The 20,410-nt window shown below is 35.0% G+C and overlaps 1 protein-coding gene across 4 annotated transcripts in view; it reads right to left on the bottom strand.

Annotated features, from left to right (window-relative positions):
- LRBA (LPS responsive beige-like anchor protein) overlaps window positions 1-20,410 on the bottom strand; it is a 766,360-nt gene that overhangs the window by 594,770 nt on the left and 151,180 nt on the right. For all 4 annotated transcript variants that reach the window (XM_031010185.3, XM_055385519.2, XM_055385518.2 and 1 more), the window contains exons 23-28: window positions 12,213-13,271; window positions 11,054-11,232; window positions 9,747-9,900; window positions 8,807-8,987; window positions 4,655-4,776; window positions 4,097-4,204 (exon numbers count right to left, since the gene is read on the bottom strand). In XM_031010185.3, coding sequence (XP_030866045.3) covers window positions 4,097-4,204; window positions 4,655-4,776; window positions 8,807-8,987; window positions 9,747-9,900; window positions 11,054-11,232; window positions 12,213-13,271 — 1,803 coding nt within the window. The remainder of the gene's footprint in view (window positions 1-4,096; window positions 4,205-4,654; window positions 4,777-8,806; window positions 8,988-9,746; window positions 9,901-11,053; window positions 11,233-12,212; window positions 13,272-20,410) is intronic.

The following is a 20,410-nucleotide window of genomic DNA, read 5'->3' on the forward strand; positions in this document are numbered from 1 at the left end:
CTTCTTTTCTTAAATTTTATGAACCAACCTCTGGTAGCTTCACTTTTCTTCTGCAGCTTCCTCACTTCTCTCAGCCTTTACAGAATTGAAGAGCGTTGGAGCCTTATCTGAAATAGGCTTTGGCCTAAGTAAATAGTGTGGCTGGTTGGATCTTTTATACAGACCACTAAAACTTTCTTCAAATCAACAGTATAAAGCCGTTTTACTTCTTATCAGTCATTTGCTCACTGGAGTAATCATTTACTTTTAATTTCCTTTAAGAACTTTGCATTTGCCTTCACAACTTGGCTAAATGTTTGGCACAAGAAGCCCAGCTTTTGGCCTGTATCAGCTTTTGATATATCATCTTCACTAAGCTTAATCATTTCTAGCTTTTTATTTAAAGTGAGAGACATGCAACTTTTCCTTTCTCTTGAACCCTTAGAGGCCACTGTAGGGCTGTAATTGGTCTCATTTCAATATTGTTGTGTTTCAGGAAATAGAGAGACAGGGGAATGGCCCCTCCCAAGGAGATGGGGAGAGACAGGAATGGCCAGTTTGTAGCACAGTCAGAAATTTATTAAGTTCACTGTCTTAAATGGGTGTGGTTTGTGTGCCCCAAGACAATTACAATAGTAATACCAAAGATCACTGATGACAGATCAGCATGACAGATAAATAATAATAATGAAAAGGTTTGAAATATTGTAAGAATTACCAATATATGACATAAAGACATAAAGTACATGCTGTTGAATAAATGGCATGGATAGACTAGCTCAACACAGGGTTGCCAAAAACCATCAATTTGTAAAAAATCCAGTAATCAGCAACATGCAATAGCAAAGCACAATAAAATGAGGCATGCCTGTAAATAGAAACTAATGGTAAAAATCAGACTAATTGTTAATACTTAATGTCAAAAATTTTGGATATAATCAATTTCAGAAAAATAGAAGATAGGCTCAATTTGAACATATCCACTTGATGCAATTCTTTGACATATTTGTGATCCATGATCTGACAAAATCTATGATATTTTGCAGGTTCATGTGTAATGACTTCTTAGTCTGTTGGAAAAAACAAAGGTACATTTGTCTTTTTTATAAACCACCCCTTTTCTCTAGACATATCCATGTTCTTCTGCCACACAATTCTGCCATCTGTTATAATAACTGCTGCTAATGATATTAATATTCAAAATGCAAGCAAATAATTTACTTGTTCTTAACTTCTTAGTCTGTTATAAATTAGTTATGCCAATCTAAATCCTTATTTAGCCCATTAATATGTTCAATGTTTACTAACTACCACATGAAGTTTACAGTATATGCCTGATTTTTGGCCTCAAATAAAAAATATCCCATAAATCGTTTACATTTAAATCCTAACTCAAGAAATAGATTTGCTTTCCATTGTAGCTGTCATTTATTGAATACTTACCGTAGGCCAGGCACTGTGCTATGTATTTCATACATATTTTTATTAGCAAACTTGAACAAGATAAGGCTTAGAGAAGCAACTTACTTAAGGACATACAGTATGTAAAAAAGCAAATCTGAACTCAGATTATGGTGATTAAAAACCTTAGCTCTTAACCTCAAGGTAGAAATTTATTTATGTTCTCGATCTTAGGTCATTTCCCTTTTTTTCTTTTTATTTTTTTAATTTTTTAATTTTATTTTTTGAGACGGAGTCTTGCTCTGTCGCCCCGGCTGGACTGCAGTGGTGTGATCTCGGCTCACTGCAAGCTCCGCCTCCCGAGTTCACACCATTCTCCCGCCTCGGCCTCCCGAGTAGCTGGGACTACAGGCACCCACAACCATGCCCAGCTAATTCTGCTTTTGTATTTTTAGTAGAGATGGGGTTTCACCATGTTAGCCAGGATGGTCTCGATCTCCTGGCCTTGTGATCCACCTGCCTCAGCCTCCCAAAGTACTGGGATTACAGGTGTGAGCCACCGCACCCACCCAGTGATTTCCTTTTTCATCATAGGTTCCTTTTGTTCCCTAAAGAGGCTAAACTCTAGCATGTAAAATACAGTGTTTTCTTTTTTCTAAAACTCCTATAAGGTGATTATATAACTTTTATAATTACAAAACACTTAAAATTATTTATGACTTTCAGTAATCATATAGTAAAAGAGATATTCTAATTGTTTGCAGAATATTGTAATATAATAACTGGTTAGAAGGTTCTTCAAGAGCCAGATCATCCAGAGGCACTGTGAAGAGTTTGGATTCCATTTAACCACTAAAAGATGATATTAGAGAATTCTGAAAGAAAAAGAGTAACATCATCTATTCTAGTTTATTTGTTTATGAGACAGGGTCTCGCTGCATCACACAGGCTGGAGTGTAGTGACACAATCATAGCCCACGGTAACCTTGACCTCCTAGGCTCAAGCGATCCTCCCCACCTCAGCCTCCCAAGTAGCTAGGACTAGAGGCGTGTGCTACCACATGTGGCTAATTCTATTCTAGATTTTTAAGGATCATTCTAGGAAATATAAAGTTATGGACAATAGACTCAGAACCTGCCCAGTGGAAAAGAAGTGAACAGAGGAGAAAACAGCAACATTTGGTCCTCAAACTGACCACATTCAAAGGATTCCAGGGAGAAAAAAAGTTGATGGCTTCTTAATTAAAGGAATAATAACAGCTACTAGAGAACTATGATCTAAGAAGGTAGTATAGCCTTTTAGTTAAGATCAAAATTTCAAGAATCAGATTCCCAAAGTCCTAAACTCACTTTCACCTCTTACTAATTGTATAATCTTAAGCACATTACTTAAATATTGCTAACTCCCTCATAGAATTATTGTGAGAATTAAACACACATATACAGCAGCGGTCCCCAACCTTTTTGGCACAAGGGACTAGTTTCATAGAAGACAATTTTTCAGTGGATCTGTAGGGGGTAAGAGGTGGGGTGGGGGTAGGGGGCATGGTTTCAGGATGATTCAAGTGCATTACATTTATAATTAGATTTTCATAAGGAGCGCACAACCAAGATCCATCGCATGCACAGTTCACAATAGGGTTCGTGCTCCTATGAGAGTCTAATGCTCCTGCCCATCTGACCAGGAGGCGGAGCTTGGCTTCACTCCTCACCCTTTGCTCACCTCACCTCCTGCTGTGCAGCCTAAGTGCAGGTCAGTGGTCTGGGGGTTGGGGACCCCTGATAAGAGCATCCAGTATTATGTTTAATACACGGTAAGTATTCAATACTATTAAGTAGTGATAATACTCCAAATTCTACATATGTATAAAAACCTAGTCAAGAACTAAAGAGAATCAAACTATTGAAAAAAAGGGAGGGGAAAAAGAAAAATTGAGGTTAGAAAGTTTATAAGAAATATATATGCAAAACATACAGTAAGTGTTCAACAAATATTTACTAATGATAATATTCCAAATGCTGATGAGTGCACTTATAAATTATTTTTACTTTCATCTTTATACTTTCTATATGACTTTAAATTGTCTACATAAGAATTAGCAATGTTTTCTATCAAAATCAGCTGAAACAAAACTGTTTTTCAACTTTAAAAAATTAGAAACACCAAACTGAGAGCAACATTTCATCATACACCTTTTTATCACATTAGTGTACCTTTGAGGAAAAAATATCCAATATTCAGTAAAATAATATGCCATTCAGAAGTTGAACATTTTATTACATTCAGAGCATCAATTTTAGAATTAAGACTGCTGGGTTTGAATCCTGATTTTATCATTGTTTATCAACATTAGCTTGGAGATGTTACTCAAGCTTTATGTGCCTCAGATTATTCATCTATAAAATGGAAATTACAATAGTACAGCTCAGTAAGTTGTTGGACTTAATTAATACATGTATAGCACTTAGACTGCTTACTATGTAATAATGCATTATTCCTTTTAATATCACTATGCTGATCTGCTAGCTCGCTTTATATAAACTATCTTTTCTAATATTCTGTTTCTAAAATCATTGTCAAAAGAAGTCGTTTCTAGACCTTTCTATCTCTGCTCCATTATTTGATATCACAAAGAATTTTTAATCTCAATACATTAGGCCTAAGAGGAAATATGCATCAGTTAAGAGAGTATGTGAAAGACATATTGTAACTTACTATGTCTCTGAAAACAACTGCCCTAAGCCGATTAATATCCATGTCCTGTAGAAGCCTGTCAAGATCTCTTACTGGAGATATACCGCCAGTCACAATGTCCACTGGGCTCTATTTAAGATTAAAAAAAAAATTGTATATATATATATTCATATATACATTACACAGATATTCTTTAAAAATAAACACTGTATTCCCAGAACCAGAAAAGCAAAGCTATAGCATTCCTTTCCCCACTTTTTTTGTGTGTATGCTTCCTTCTTCTTTGAGGGGTTGGGGAGAGAGGTGGAGAAAGATGGCATGCAGGAAAAAATGACATATTTGAAGGAAAAGACATCACAGAAACAATCAAAGTAAACACTGGGAAAAGCAGAGAAGTTAAGTATAAACAAATCTTTATTGTGTATTTAAACACAAATATTTGAATGTTATATCCAGGCCTAAAGTAACTATTTTAATCTCTGCCAGATTTATTTAACTTTATGTTGAAATGAACAAATAAAAATCTTAATTATAAAATAGGAGTATGCTTTTTGAAAATTAATTAATCTGTATACTTACCTTCGCTGCAGATTTCCCTAAAGGAATAAGGCTATGAATTGGTTTCAAGGCTTTATCTCCCCTGGTTTTCAGTTGTGAATGCTGTTGACACTCCAAGCAATTCCTTACTGCTACTGCACAAACTGTAATTTATTTTAAGGAAAAGATAGCGAAAGAAAAGTTAATATTTAAGATTATGGAAGTGAAAAACATCAACTACACAATATGATTTACATAAGATTTTATTCAAAACAGACGACATTCAGCTTATTCCTAAAATGTCCCTAGACTTTATCGCCTAGTGTTGGTTGTCTGATATTGTTAGCTTCCATGCTGTGGCCCAGTTAAGATTTAGGGAGGCAGTATGGCCTAGTGGTCTAAACGTTTAGGGTTTGCTGAAAGGAAATCAGTTCAGGAATCTTAACAATAGGCTACTATTTCTTAGATCTCAACTAAACTAGCTGGGACAATCTTTAGTTAAGAAAAGGATAGGGAAGAAAAGAATTGAAAGAAATGGAAGAAAACAGGGAACAAAGTACATTACCATGAACTAGTCGAGGTAACAATCTTCTATTACCATCATTAAAGTAAATTAGTTAAACTGGAAACTTTGATGTTTTTCTTATATTGCATCATTACAGCATGATATTAATTGAGACTAATAGAGGATATAGCTTTTCTAAGAAGCTTTATAGGGTCCAGCATTTACTAGCTTTCATTAAAACTGCTTAGAAAATGGGAGACAGGAAAGGGAATTTGATTAATATACAGTCTAAAATTACCTAAGGCTCCCACAAATCAGGCAGTTAGATTACTTAGAAATTAATTTTGGATTTTAAATGATGAATTACATTATGTACCCTTCACTATGAATTGCTTGATACCATGTAATCATCTAAATTCCCTCCAAATCTGTAGCACTCAAGGTACTTGAACTGAGCAAAGGAGGGAGAGCAAATTAGGAACAAAATAGCAAACTTAAGGGGGGACTTCACAAAGAATCACTGGCCTATCACATGGCTAGCAGGCACGAGAATTTAGAAAGAAAGTGTTCTGAAAGGTGCCCAAAGAGAGCAATAAAAGTTGAAAGAAAGGAAGGAGGGAACAAGGGGAGGGAAGAGAGAATATGGAATACAGCTTTGTCAAATTTGCTATCAGACCCAAGAAATATTTTACTTTATCAAATTTGCTATCAGACCCAGGAAATATTTTTCATACAAACTTTTTCACAAGTTGCATAAAATCAAATTTGAGTCTGTATTACAAAGTTAAAAATCACACCTCATTTCCTGGTTTCAGTCAGTTACTCTTACTGCTGTCATCCTAACTTCTAACTCCAACCTCAGGAAACAAGAATGAGGACACCAGTGTCCATCAACAGATAACTAGATAAAGAAACTGTGGTATATATATGCAATGAAATAATATTCAGCCGTAAAAAAGAAAGAAATCATGTCTTTTGCAGCAATATAGATGGAACTGGAGATCATTATCTTAAGTGAAACAAGTCAGACACAGAGAGACAAATATTGTATGTTCTCACTTTTAAGTGGGAGCTAAATAGTGTGTACACATGGAAGTAGAGTGCGTAATGATTGAAAATGGAGACTCAGGCCAGGGGTGGGGGCTCACATCTGTAATCCCAGCATTTTGGGAGGCCGAGGCGGGTGGATCACAAGGTCAGGAGATCGAGACCATCCTGGTCAACATGGTGAAACCCCGTCTCTACTAAAAATGCAAAGAATTAGCCAGGTGTGGTGGGGCACACCTGTAGTCCCAGCTACTCAGGAGGCTGAGATAGGGCAATTGCTTGAACCCGGAAGGCAGAGGTTGCAGTGAGCGGAGATCTTGCCACTGCACTCCAGCCTGGCGACAGAGTAAGGCTCCATCTCCAAAAAAAAAAAAAAAAGAAAGAAAATGGAGACTCAGAACTCAGAAGGATGAGGGGGTGAGGGGGGTCTGATGATGAGAAATTACTTAATGGTACAATGTGTGTTATTCATGTGATGGATACCCTAAAAGCCCTAACTTCACCACTAAGCAATCCATGTATGTAACAAAATTGCACTTGTACCCCATAAATTTACACAAATACAATTAAAAAAAAGATATCACACATTTGGACTGTTACTTTGCTTACCATACTCTATTAAATGATCTTGGACAAGTCATTTTTTAAGTCCCATTTCCATATATAAGAACAGATGGTACTGGGGTAGATTAAATTATCTCTTAATTCTTTTCCGTGGCTATGAAAAACTAGGAACATAGAGTATTTCCCTAGCCTCTGAATCTGATGATTCTTGAGTAAGGCTTTGCTAGTATAGCCTTGCACTTTTACTTCTAGAAATGTACTCTTTCTAGGAAAGTGAAAAGCCTTCGAAAATGGCACACATAAAGCAATAAAGTCTAAATATTTTAATTATAATACTAATAGATTAAAGAAGTATACTACAATAGAAAGAGTAGGAGCACTAGTTAGACAAAAGTATAGTATTCAAATTCTACCTTCACCAATTATAGCTTTTTAGCTATAGATAAGTTTCCCAATTTCTTTTATCTTCAATTTCCTCATGAATAAAAAGAACAAAATTGTCACCGTGAAAATCAACAATGACAAATGACAATAGTCAATAAATGATAACTTTTATTTTGTTATGCTTACAATTAGAATGTCTCTTAAATTTTAAAACAACTGTCTATAAATTGTTATTCCAAGTTATTTAGAATAGCAGGATATACCATTGATTATTAAATATAAAATACTTGGAATTTTACATTTAAACTAATACTATTAAATACTTTGAATAGCATTTTGAGTAAAAATTATACTTGTGGCAAAAAGCATAGGTATACATTAGTTTATGTAACAGACATTCTTGCTAAATATGAAAAAATATGTCATTAACTACATTTTCCACTTCCATGTTATGTTTTCATAGGTGCTTTATCTCTTCATATGACCATGGCTCCTAATGGTTTGCTTCCATTTCTTGTGCCTTCTCTCCTCACCACCTTCTCTTAATAATCAAATCATTTAACAAAGTCTCGATATTTACAACTATATAGAAGGAAAATTATGCAAAAAAAAGGGTTTTTTTGTTTTGTTTTTTGGTTCACCTAAGAAGTCCAGTTAACATTAAAAAGTCATTTCATGTATTTTTACTTTTACTTAGGGAAGAAGTGTTTCCAGGAGAAGAACAGAGATTTCATGATTTTATTAACTGCATTAACAAATTACCACAGCTTTTTTGAATAAAGGCTGTACTTGAATGATGCTAGTTTAGAACGTTGTTATTCAAGTGTGTTTGTAAGAAAAGCAGCATCAACATCACCTGGGACTTGGTAGTCAATTTTAGGCCTCACCCTAGACCTCTATAACCCTTTTTTTTGAGACACAGTCCTGCTCAATTGCCCAGGCTGCAGTGCAGTGGTGTGATCTTGGCTCACTGCAATCTCCAACTTCCAGGTTCAAGCGATTCTGCTGCCTCAGCCTCCCAAGTAGCTGGGATTACAAGCGTGCACCACCACACCTGGTTAATTTTTCTATTTTTAGTAAAGACGGGGTTTCACCATGTTGGCCAGGCTGGTCTTGAACTCCTGACCTCAGGGGATCCACCCACTTTGGCCTCCCAAAGAGCTGGGATTACAGGTGTGAGCCACCACCCCAGCCTAGACCTATATAATCTAATCTGCATTTTAACAAGATCATCAAATTTATGAATCACCTTGTGTTTTTTAATCACCTTAAGTTTATGTATCTCCTTAAAATTTCAGAAGCACTACTTTAGAGCAAAAAGAGATAGGGGAGCACCTCTAATTCCAGCTACTAGGAAGGATAAGGAGGCGGGATCACTTGAGCCCAGGATTTTGACACCAGCCTTGGCAAGAAAGCAGAACCACCATTTCAGGGAGAAAAAAGAAAAAAAAAAAAAAAGGTTAGGGGAGAGTGGAAATTCCTGACCAAAATCACCTTAGTAAATTTTTCAAAATACATCCTCCTTCTTGCCCATCCAACTTACCAACTACTACTATATACATTAAAAAGTAACCATATGACAAATTAGCTAACATATATTTTCTCACCAACAGAAGACGGATAATTTTCAATGTCATCTCTGAATTACTGAAAAATTTTTTTTAGTAAATTCCCAACGGTTTTTAGCAGCTCACCTAGTCGGAGACACTGCCGCAAAATTCCTCCAGATGACATACTTTTTTCAGCTTCAATTTCAGTAAAGCCAAGAGAACTTGCAAATATAAGCACATCCACAAGGCTAATTAGCCTCTGCAAAAATGTCACAGAGGCTTCTATTGAAAGGCCTTGAGTAGGTTCAATATTTTCCAGTTCATGCTGTAAAGAATAAAGTTTGACATTTATATATATATATATTCTGAAAAAAAAATTTTACCAGATATAGTCCTAAAATTTATAAATTGCATAAGTAGTCAGACTTTCAGAAACCTAGTAACACAGAGTGATTTATACTTATTATTTCACCTAAAAAGGGCGGGGGATGAGGAGGAGCAACAGAAACATACAGGTGAAACACCATGAACCACATTCTTCACTAGCTGACTCATACTTAGGGAATCAACATTCTTTTAAGTTCTTTCATTACTAGAACAGATTCTAAGGTCCTCTCAAGTAAAAGATCCTATTGTTTTTTTTTTTTTTTTTTTTTTTTTTTTTTTTTTTTTTTTGAGACGGAGTCTCGCTCTGTCGCCCAGGCTGGAGTGCAGTGGCGCGATCTCGGCTCACTGCAAGCTCCGCCTCCCGGGTTCACGCCATTCTCCTGCCTCAGCCTCCCGCGTAGCTGGGACTACAGGCGCCCGCCACCACGCCCGGCTAATTTTTTTTGTATTTTTTAGTAGAGACGGGGTTTCACTGTGTTAGCCAGGATGGTCTCGATCTCCTGACCTCGTGATCCGCCCGCCTCGGCCTCCCAAAGTGCTGGGATTACAGGCGTGAGCCACCGCGCCCGGCCGATCCTATTGTTTTTTATTTATAGCACCTACGATGCATAGTAACCACCACATTTAAGTTTTAGTCAATAAAGTTGCATAACACTCATGTTTTCACACCAATTTTATATAGTAATTAAGTCCTTACTGTAGCCGATGTAGCAGCTGAAAGCAATGGCAGTATACCCCCACAAGCCATGACCATATTGTCCATCACTTGAGAGATGAGATGAATTGTGTTGTGTACAAAGATGACATTATCACTGCTATTCACGAAGTCCATAACTGTCTTTGTTGAATGGCTGTCCAAAGATAAATCATATTTACTGATAAAGCTAAAGAAAGGAAATCACAGTTTGCCTACTTGAGGGGAGGAAAGATAAGAAGGTGCTTTTGCTTCATCTTGAAAACTGAAGGAAGATGATGCAGCAGGCATTTGGAGGGTGTATACTTCTTCAGAAGAAACAGACCATTCCATATCAGTAGTTACTATCCACGCCCTCCTTCAGTGCTGAAACATAAATACTATTCATTTTACACTGGATATAAAAAGTTGAAGAAAATTATCCTTACTGGGAACAAAACTAAGAAATCATGTGACAAAAATTAGGAGGTAAATACTGGTAAATGTGGTATTAAAAATGAATTTTCTTCTGTAATGCCTATAAAATGCTTTTAAACATAACAAGAATCTTACACAAATAAAAACAAATAAATTAGGTCACTGTAAAATCATAAATCATACAATGGAGGATAACTTGAAGTACACAGATTTTTTTTAATGCTAAAAATACATTGGAAATATTGATAATGTTATAACAATTTTTTTTTTTTTTTTTTTTTGAGACAGAGTCTCGCTCTGTCGCCCAGGCCGGAGTGCAGTGGCGCGGTCTTGGCTCACTGCAAGCTCCACCTCCCGGGTTCACACCATTCTCCTGCCTCAGCCTCCCGAGTAGCTGGGACTACAGACGCCCGCCACCACTCCCAGCTAATTTTTTTGTATTTTTAGTAGAGACAGGGTTTCACCGTGTTAGCCAGGATGGTCTCAACCTCCTGACCTTATGATCCGCCTGCATCGGCCTCCCAAAGTGCTGGGATTACAGGCTTGAGCAACTGCGCCCGGCCTATACCAATTATTTTTTAATACTTCTAGTAATAAACCAACTTGATAAACCTACCTTCTGGTGAATTCCATGCCATAAAATTGCTACAGGAAATCTACTACAGATTTTTTTAAAAGAGAAACCTCTGCTTTTCACATTTTTGCAATCCAGATAAGGATTCCATTCTTATAATGGAGAATAAAAGTTAATTCAGTAAAACCCTACCATAGAATAATTTCTATTCTACTTTTTAACCAAATGTCTGAAATTAATTACAAAGTGTTTCTATGGATTTCTTTGAAAATAAAGACTAGGTTTATATACATCTTCCATAATAAACATATAGACAAACCTTCTCCACATCTGTATATCTGTTTCTATTGAAAATAATAGATCATTGAGCAAACGTTGATGCATCTGAGACCAGTTGAACTCAGGAATACGAAACACAGTAGATCTGGAATCCCTCCTTTGTCCATTAACTGCATCTGGTGCTATTCCTTGCCCTGGCTGCTCATGTTGCCTTGATATCTAATGCAGAAATTTAAAAAGTAATAAAATAGGTTCAACTTCAGCAGGAGGCTTTAGCAAAGTAAATAATTTAGTAGCTTCTATGCAATTCATCTAACACATTTTTAAGACACTATAAGAACCAAATTAGAGAAAGAAAAATTATCAATGAGTAATAACATTAACATTTTAGTACATGTAAGCAAAGCTATCAAAAGTGCAAAACTACCACAATTTAAAAGTAATTAACTTGGAACCATGTTAAGTATTACCACTATGTAGCATTTTATAAAAGAATCAAGTAACAGTTCTTAGTTTTTAGCCTTAGCCTAAAAGAAAGGCAGTATTTAGAATCTAAGTGGCATTTGGATTATGAAGTGGCTAGAATGCAGAATAAAAACAGAGATAACATAATGAAGAACCAACCAACAAAAACAAAAAAAAGGAGGGTGGGATAGAGGATAAGAATTGAATAAAGTGGAAAATGACAACATGCTACCAAGCACTGTCTCATGGGTCACTCTGAGATATGGACAGAGGAGAAGGCTGTGCCTCTAGATCTCACAAAGGCTCCTCTATCTTACAGACTTCATAATACAATTTTAAATCACATGCTTAGTAACTAAAATTATACACTGGCAGGTAGGTAGCCCTAGAGTTTGTTGGAAAACTAATGTACTAGGATTGGGTTAGTCATAAAAGGTAAAATGCAAGTGTTTCCAATATTTGTTTTATAAACTAAAATTATACCAATCCTTCAAAGTGGTAACTTCTGGTGATACTATGGTAAAAATAGTAATAAAAACTGTCATTTAATGAACTCACATTAACTGCCAAACACTGTGCTAATGATCTGAAATACAATCTTCACATTCATTGCATTTATTTAGTTGTGAATACCATGTGAACCAAATTCAAAATAAAATAAAATTTAAGTATATACACTTGCTCTTTTTTAACTCAGTGCAAAAATACTTGAATAAGACAATATATAAAATCACCTCAAGCACATGTCGATGAGGTTGAGGTGCTTCCACGTTGGGACTGGCCTTCAACTCCAGCCTCTCAGTATCTGTAGCAACATTGGAAACATCCAACTTCGCAATCTTTTGCTCAGAAGAAGCCTCAGAGACACTACCATGACAATCATTAATTAATTTGGTTTCTCTAGTGAGGTTAGTTGCTTTCTTCCCTTCCTCCAGCATCTGACCAAGGTCTGATTCTACAGCTATTTGGGAAACAGTAGTTTCTGGTGACATAGCTGAAGACCCTGATGCTGTCATAGTCTGAATTCCAGAATCTTTAGAATCTTGAGTTTCAGTATCAGTTTGCTTTTCAGTAACAGGTTTTCCTTCTTGAAATATTAATTTGTGATCATTACCAAACATGTCCAGTTTTTCACCGGCTTCAGATGCAGCTGGAGACAAACTGTTATCTTGGAGCTCTGTGGGTAGATTAGCTTCCTCAGTAGGACTGCCTTCTACTTTCAGTTCCACATAATCATCATCTTCCTCTTCCTCTACTATAGACTTATCCAAGAATTCTGGCATCTCTGAAGCATCCTCTTCTGAAGGAGAACTTATAGAAGCAGTTACTTCACTGACAGTCATTGAATCTTTGCCAGTTGTTATAAAAGAATTAGAGGAAATAGTCACAGCTTCTATTATGTCAGAAGATACTTCTAAATCACCTGCATTCCTTGTCTCATTTGTCAGTGTTTCTTCCAAAGTGCTTTCATCTGGTAACTCCTGATTTTCTTGCTCAGCTTTCATTTCTTCATAAGATGTATTAGTAGTTTGCAGTTCAATATTAGATGCAGATTCTAGTGAACTTGTCTTCTCTATACTTGAATTTTCATTACCATTTGTGGTGAAATGAGGACAGACAGGAGAATCCTTCGTATCTGGTTGCTGGGATCCTACTGAAACATTAATATCCCTTCTAATGCCAGAGGCTGCTTGAACTGAAGTTGAAGAACACAGCCCTATTTCTTCATCAACTTTTCCTTGCTGTTCCCTAAATATATTGGCAAGGTTTTCTTTGTGTATTTCAAAAGTGACCTAGGTGAAAAATGTACAATCAGTTAAAATATGCATGAGAAATGAAGACAGAATACAAAATATAAAATTAAATAATTTTCAAATACATAGTTTATATAATACAATAAAACTTAATTTTCCTATATTTTATTTTAGTAGAATGATAAATGTAAGTCAATCACAGAAATCTAAATATTCATTAAAAACTACAGCCAATTTTAATGTTAACAAGTAACACAGCATGAAACCACAAGAACATAATTATTTAGCCTATTATTAAACATGTATAGGAAAAGGATACACTATTCTACTGGCCACCATAACTTGTACCAGAATTTAAGTATGTACCATTGGGAAGTGCTTTATGCACTGGATAACACTTGTTTCAACTGCTATGAATACCAATTTCCCCAGGACTTGTCCGCAGGAGAGATTAAAAATATCAATTAATTATGCTCACCATTACAGTAGCTCTACAGATATCTATTAAGCTACAAAACCATTATCTCACTAAGCCAATGAACACAAATTCTTTTAGCAATGGGAGAAAAAAGATCCAGCCCTTCCCCCAAAGGTTAACCATAATTTCCAAAGTTTGAACTGGTCGAAAATAGTCTGAATGTTTCAATTGATCCATCCATACATCCATTCATTCCATTTATATCTGAGTGACTACAATATATTAGGCACCGTGAACATTCCTATATCATGCTTTGCCTTTTACCCAAATGGAAAAAAACTGAAAAAGTAAATTTTTTTTTAAAGAGAGTGCTGTACTTGTTAATGTCACAAGATTTAGAATTTTTAAAATCTAAGGATTATCTTATAGCCACCATCATATGATTTCCATTGGTGTTTCAATGGTAACCCCCATCACCCCTTGCAACAAAAATGCCAGAAAAACCTATAACACATGCAGAAAGTATAAGCCTAATTATAGTTTATTAATCCCAAAAGTGTTTGTTTCTGTAATCTACATTATTATATAGAGTAAACTGAACATTCATTCAATAAATCTTTATTGAGCCATAGTATAAGAGGATGATAGGACAATCAAGGAAGAAAAGCTGATTTTTTTATCCACAAAAATCAATAGGCCTTATTGAATCACAAGAGTATACACATAGGTGAAAAGCAAACAAAAGTAAAAATGACTCTCAGTGCAAAAATTTCCTTCTATCGACATTAACTCGCCTTTACTCATGACATATACAGAACATTCATGCCATGTGATATACCTAAAAATAAAAATGTTCAGGGAATAAATATTTTCCTGTGAATATTTGTATTTTTCCTAATTGTAACTATTTCCACATTGTAACTATGTTCTTAATTCTAAAACTTAGAAATATTTTTATAATATTTCAACAATAAATGCATGTATTCCTCACTAAACAGTAAAATGACACAATCACATTAACAAAATATCAATTTCTTTTACATTCACAATGCCAATATTTTATTTGACATGGGTTCTGTATTTTAATTGACCAATTCCTCATATTCATTCAACAAAAATTTACTGAACATCAGTAGCAGGCCAGGCATTGTGTGATGAACACATTGTTCCTGACTTCATGGAGCTTATATTCTAAAGAAGGTGTCAGAAAATAAACACACGAATATGTAAGATAACGTCAAACAGTAATAAGAGCTTTGAAGGGAGGGGGAAGTACAGAGTGAAGAACTGTTCTGAAAGTCTAGGTGAGAAGGTGTATTTACTAGTGTAACTGCAGTAGGCCTCTCTGTTCTATTTGAACAAAGGCAAGAATAAGAGAGCAAGCCATGTAAAAAGAAAAGACTTTCAGGCAGAGAAGAACAAATGCAAAGGCCTTGGAGCTGAAATAAGCTTGGTATGTATGATGAATAACAATAAAGCAATAAACTGAGAACTAAAGAAAATGAGGTCAAAGATGTGGCCACGAGCTAGATTATGATTGTAGAACATTATAGACTGTATTAAAGACTGTATTTTATTCTGAGAGAGCCATTTGAGAATTAAGAGTGTAGGGAAGACAATCTGATTTCCCTTTTTAAAAGATCAGTGGCTGGGTACGGTGGCTCACGCCTGTAATCCCAACACTTTAGGAGTCCAAGGTGGGCAGATCACCTGAGGTCAGGAGTTTAAGACCAGCCTGGCCAACATGGTGAAACATTGTCTCTACTAAAAACACAAACATTAGCTGGGCATGGTGGCACACACCTGTAATCCCAGCTACTCAGGAAGCTGAGGCAGGAAAATTGCTTGAACCCAACCCAGGAGGCAGAGGTTGCAGTGAACCAAAATAGCACCACTGCACTCCACCCTGGGTGACAGAGTGAGACTCTGTCTCCAAAAAAAAAAAAGACTGGTTAGCCTACTTTTTGGAAAACTGACTTTAGAGAGAGCATTTCTGCACCAATAAACAATTATCATTGTCAAAAGAAAGCAAGTTACATATTACCAACCTCAAGGTCATTTTGAAAATAGGCCATTTATTTCTACAATAGCCTGTGTTATAGAATGACTTTAGTTTTCAATAATCATTTGCTTTGATTTTATTTATATTAAAGGTTTTTAGAATTTGTATTATACAATGGATCAATAAACATGAGTATATGTAACTTATATGTACAGGTTAAGAAACAATTTTTTTAATCTCACATGCCTACCACCCATGTCAAGAAGTAAAACATTACCAGTACCTCACAATTCCCCTATGTGCCCTGCCCAAACTGTACTCCCTATTTCTCCACTACAATCAGAAAAAAATCACTATCCTGGTATTTCTATTGTTCACTGTTTATAAATAGTTTTACCTGGAGGACAGAGCTTTGGGAGATAATTTTAAAAGATAGTTTTACTATCTACATACTAAACATACCCATTATGTTTAGTTTAAAAAACTAAGTCTAACACAAACCTAGCCAACTGTATTTTAAAGAGCAATACTGCCACACCTGAGGCTCCCAAGAAAAGACAAGATACACAGAATCTGTGAGTTGCAGGAGGGCTTCAGCTTATTTGAGAGAATATGTAAAGCCATCTCTGGGAAGTCTTATAGGCAAGTCATTAGGAAATACAGGAAATATAGAGGTCAAGAGAACTGGAGAATCTATCAGAGGCGGTGTGTGCCAGGTAGAGTGTATTGGCATGAAATACTTTATATTTTTCAATTCTAAGCTCACCATGGTGAACCTCTACCCTAAGAAGTAGGTCAAAGCACAGCATGTCTTTGTGGAGTGAAGTGAGAATCTTCAGGTGATTCACATTAGACAGGAAAACAGGAATTTAATCAGCACATGATGAAGGCAAGCAAGTTAAGTACTCCTAATAAGAATACAGGTCCACCTCTCCTGAGTGAAACTGCTCCAGTCCAGATGGACTGTCATCTGCCTACTACATAGCTGCTATTGGGATCTCCCTTTCTACAGTCCTGGAGATCCCCTTCATCTCTCTTCTATGTTGTCTCTTGTTTCTTATATTTCATTTCTTTCTCTTTGTATTATTTTCTCCTTTTGTGCAATATCCTGCAGTGCCTTCTTAAGAAAGGACGTATATAAATGTTTTGAGATCTCAAATATCTGAAAAGGTATTTATTCTCGCTTCACACTTGATTAATAGTCAGAGTATAAAACCACAGATAGAAAAGCATTTACCTTCAGAATCTGAAATGCTTTTAAAATTCTAAAGTCATTTGGTTTTTAAATTTGCCCTTAATTTAATTTATCCAATGGTCTAAAAGCTAAATTGCAATTGAACAACTATCAGTATTATCTTTTTGGATGCTGTTTTCCTTAAGATATTTGTGACTTTAAAACTGATAATTTCCAATTAATTGCCAGATATTGTTCTAAATTACCCAGCTAAAAGACCAGTCATTAATCTTCACAATCATTTGATAGCTAATCTATAGCTGTTTGTAATATTTGGAAAGCACTTCTATATAAACTACTAGTTAAAGATACTTGTGAGCTAATGACTATAACATTTCTTTTGCCATTATTTTCAATTTAATTGTCACTCAAATTTACTAATTAGCAGATAAAAGATAAACACAATACATCCAGATGTTAATATTATCTTTTTAATCTATACATTAAAACCGTATAACCTGTAAAATTTAGACGTTTTAAACTGTTAGGCAATGTTTAGCAACTGACTTTGTTTTTAAGCAAAGGCATCTTTTTCAGTGTCTGTTTTCGTATGAAAATACCAGCTAAATATGATGTTAACTTCTGATTAAGTTACCAACCTTTGATAAATAAGATATATCTTTAAAAACAGGTGGATCTTCCCATATGTATTATCAATGAGCATAAGTCAAAATGATTGCCACCACATTAATGAGATCTTTTATAAAGACTCTGATGTACAACAATGGTATAGGTAACAGATATAATGGTAAAATCAAGTATTACTGACATAATTAAGAGCAATTCTAAAGGTTGGTAGTACAATCCCCATTTATAAAGATAGGAAGAACACTGACAAAAGAATATTGCAGCAAATAACTTCTAATCTTTTCATTTTTAAAACAAAGTCATTTTGATCCATTTTAATTTCTTAAAAACAGTCTAAACAGATGCTCTCATGCAAATCTAGAGTATAAACTGGTACAAATTTTTAGAGGGCAATTTAGCAATATCTACTAAAAACTTTTTAAAACATGTACAGACTCCTTCCTCTGGAAATTCCACTTATAGGAATTTATCCTACAAAATAAGGGTTACAGTATTGAACCAGGCTCATCATTGCTCAATGATAAGGAACAGATAAAGTATGATTATAATATAAATCAATAGATTTTTTAAATCTCTCTTCCATCAATTTTTCTAAATACAATTTTGGAGAATGCCGGAATATAAAAAGAAAACTTGAATCATTTACACGGTCACTCCTTCCTAGAATTTTAAGTGGTCTGATAACATTCAAATGTTATATCAAAGCTGAATCTTATGCTCTTTACTTCTCCATAATGTCATATAATATGCAGGCATTAAAATTCATGTAAGAAGCATATCATTAAATAATACTCTAAAATAGTAAAAATACGATCACATTTTGTTAGCAAATAATTATATGTATGTATAGATTCATGTATAGAAGAGAAAACTAAAAGGTCTCGCACTAAAATGTTAATAAGTTATACATAGGTGTTTGGATAATGGATAATTTTTGTTTTCCGTGTGTATGCATTTCTGCTGGGTTCAAGATTTCCTGTAATGAAAACTTATTATTATTATTATTTTAAATTTTTTTAAATAATAAATGCTATTTGGTTTCAAAATGTTAAAGCTAAGAATACTTTTAGCCAGGAACAAAGGTGCATGCCTGCAGTCCCAGCTACTGGAGAGGCTGAAGGGAGAGGATCACTTGAGCCAAGGAGTATGAGGCTGTAGTGTGTTATATATAACGGCACCTGTAAAGAACCACCGCACTCTAGCCTGGGAAGCACAGCAACACTCTGTCTCTCTCTCTTTTTCTTTTTTTTTTTTTTAAGTGCCATTTAAATTTGATAAAAACACACACACACAAACACTCACACAGAAATCAGGTATTTTTAAAGAATTATTTAGCAATTAAATAAGGTGTAAAGTGCTGATAATCCATGAAATGCGGACATTTTGTAACTTTTTTATTTTTGTAATTTTTGTGAGATATCTCCCTTCATCACCCAGGCTGGAGTGCAGTGGCACAATCTCAGCTCACTGCAGCTTCAGCATCCCGTATTCAAGTGATTTTCATGCCTTAGCCCCCAGTAGCTGGGACCACAGGCATGCACCACCACTCCTGGCTAATTTTTGTATTTTTAGTAGAGACAGGGTTTCACCACGTTGACCAGGCTGGTCTCAAACTCTGGCCTCAAGTGATCCACCTGCCTCAGCCTCCCAAAGTGCTGGGAGGCATGAGCCACCATGTCCGGCCAATTTTGTAACTTTTGAAATTTCTTCAAACAAGTCGCTTTTAATCTTATACAGCCACCATAAACACATATACATTTTTGTATATGCCAGTTCATATCTTATGATTTTAAAAATAATTTTAATAAACCAATTAGAGAATTCTTTTTAAAAAAATCTTATTTCCACATGCTTTTACCCAATCTAAATGGTAGTTTTTTCTTATGTACAGTGACTGAAATGTATACTTCAGATATTTCATTTCTTATGTACAGTGACTGAAATTTATACTTCAGATATTTCATCAGTAAACAGCAAGTAAAATCTTCAGATATTTCAAAAAATCCAAGATAATTAAGGACTTTATCCTCAAATTCACTATTTAGGAGGAAATCCAATTCATATTATGCTTTTAACTCCAGCATGACTAATCTTTATTCATTTTAAGTCATAAACCCATTCTACCTTACGGCAATATGAGTCTAGACAAAATACAGTATCTAAGGTGTTAGTATTATTTGTTTAGAAAAGAATGTGTTTACAAAATTCTCATAATTCAGAATAGTTTAAATGCCTTAATTTAAATTTTAATTAATGAGTAAAAGCATTTTATCATACCAAGTGAAAAAAGTATTACTTAAGCACAGAAAAATGTTCAATTTGAAGCCAAAAACAAACAAACAAAAAAAAATGAAAACCTAGACAACAAATAAGACAATGAAATCACAAACGTTACTAGGTGCACACTTTAAAACCCTGAGATCAAAGTAACCAACATAGTGCAGTTATACTAGAAGAGCCTATTACTGCTTATAAAACCCAGTTCAGCTGCTGGAGGAGAGGCATATAGTGACAAACAGCTTCCCTGCTACAAAGGTGGCAGGAAATCTATCAAACTGGACAATAAAACTGCAATTGAGTTTCTTTGGCTTTTTATAGCAGCAGCATGTATCCTGATGTAACTCTGCAAAAGCTATCCAATTCTGCAACATTAGTTCTTTACACATCAGTTCTTTATCAAGAACCATGTTATAAATTTGGGATATTGAGATTCGAAATGACTGCAAAAAGGAAAAAGCATCACTTTAACACTGTATGTATAAAAGTATTATAAAATCTTCAGAACTGATATTTTTAGAGAAAAGAAAATTTTGTTCCAATAATTCCAGTGGAATTTTTAATAGCTGCTAAAAATTGTTTACCTACTTACTGAATCACTACAGCTCTATTCTAAGCTTTATTAAATAATGACTTGAAGAGCCTTAGGGTATAAGTTT

The sequence above is a fragment of the Gorilla gorilla genome, chromosome 3 (genome assembly GCF_029281585.2).
Source record: "Gorilla gorilla gorilla isolate KB3781 chromosome 3, NHGRI_mGorGor1-v2.1_pri, whole genome shotgun sequence".
Classification (NCBI taxonomy): Eukaryota; Metazoa; Chordata; class Mammalia; order Primates; family Hominidae; genus Gorilla; species Gorilla gorilla.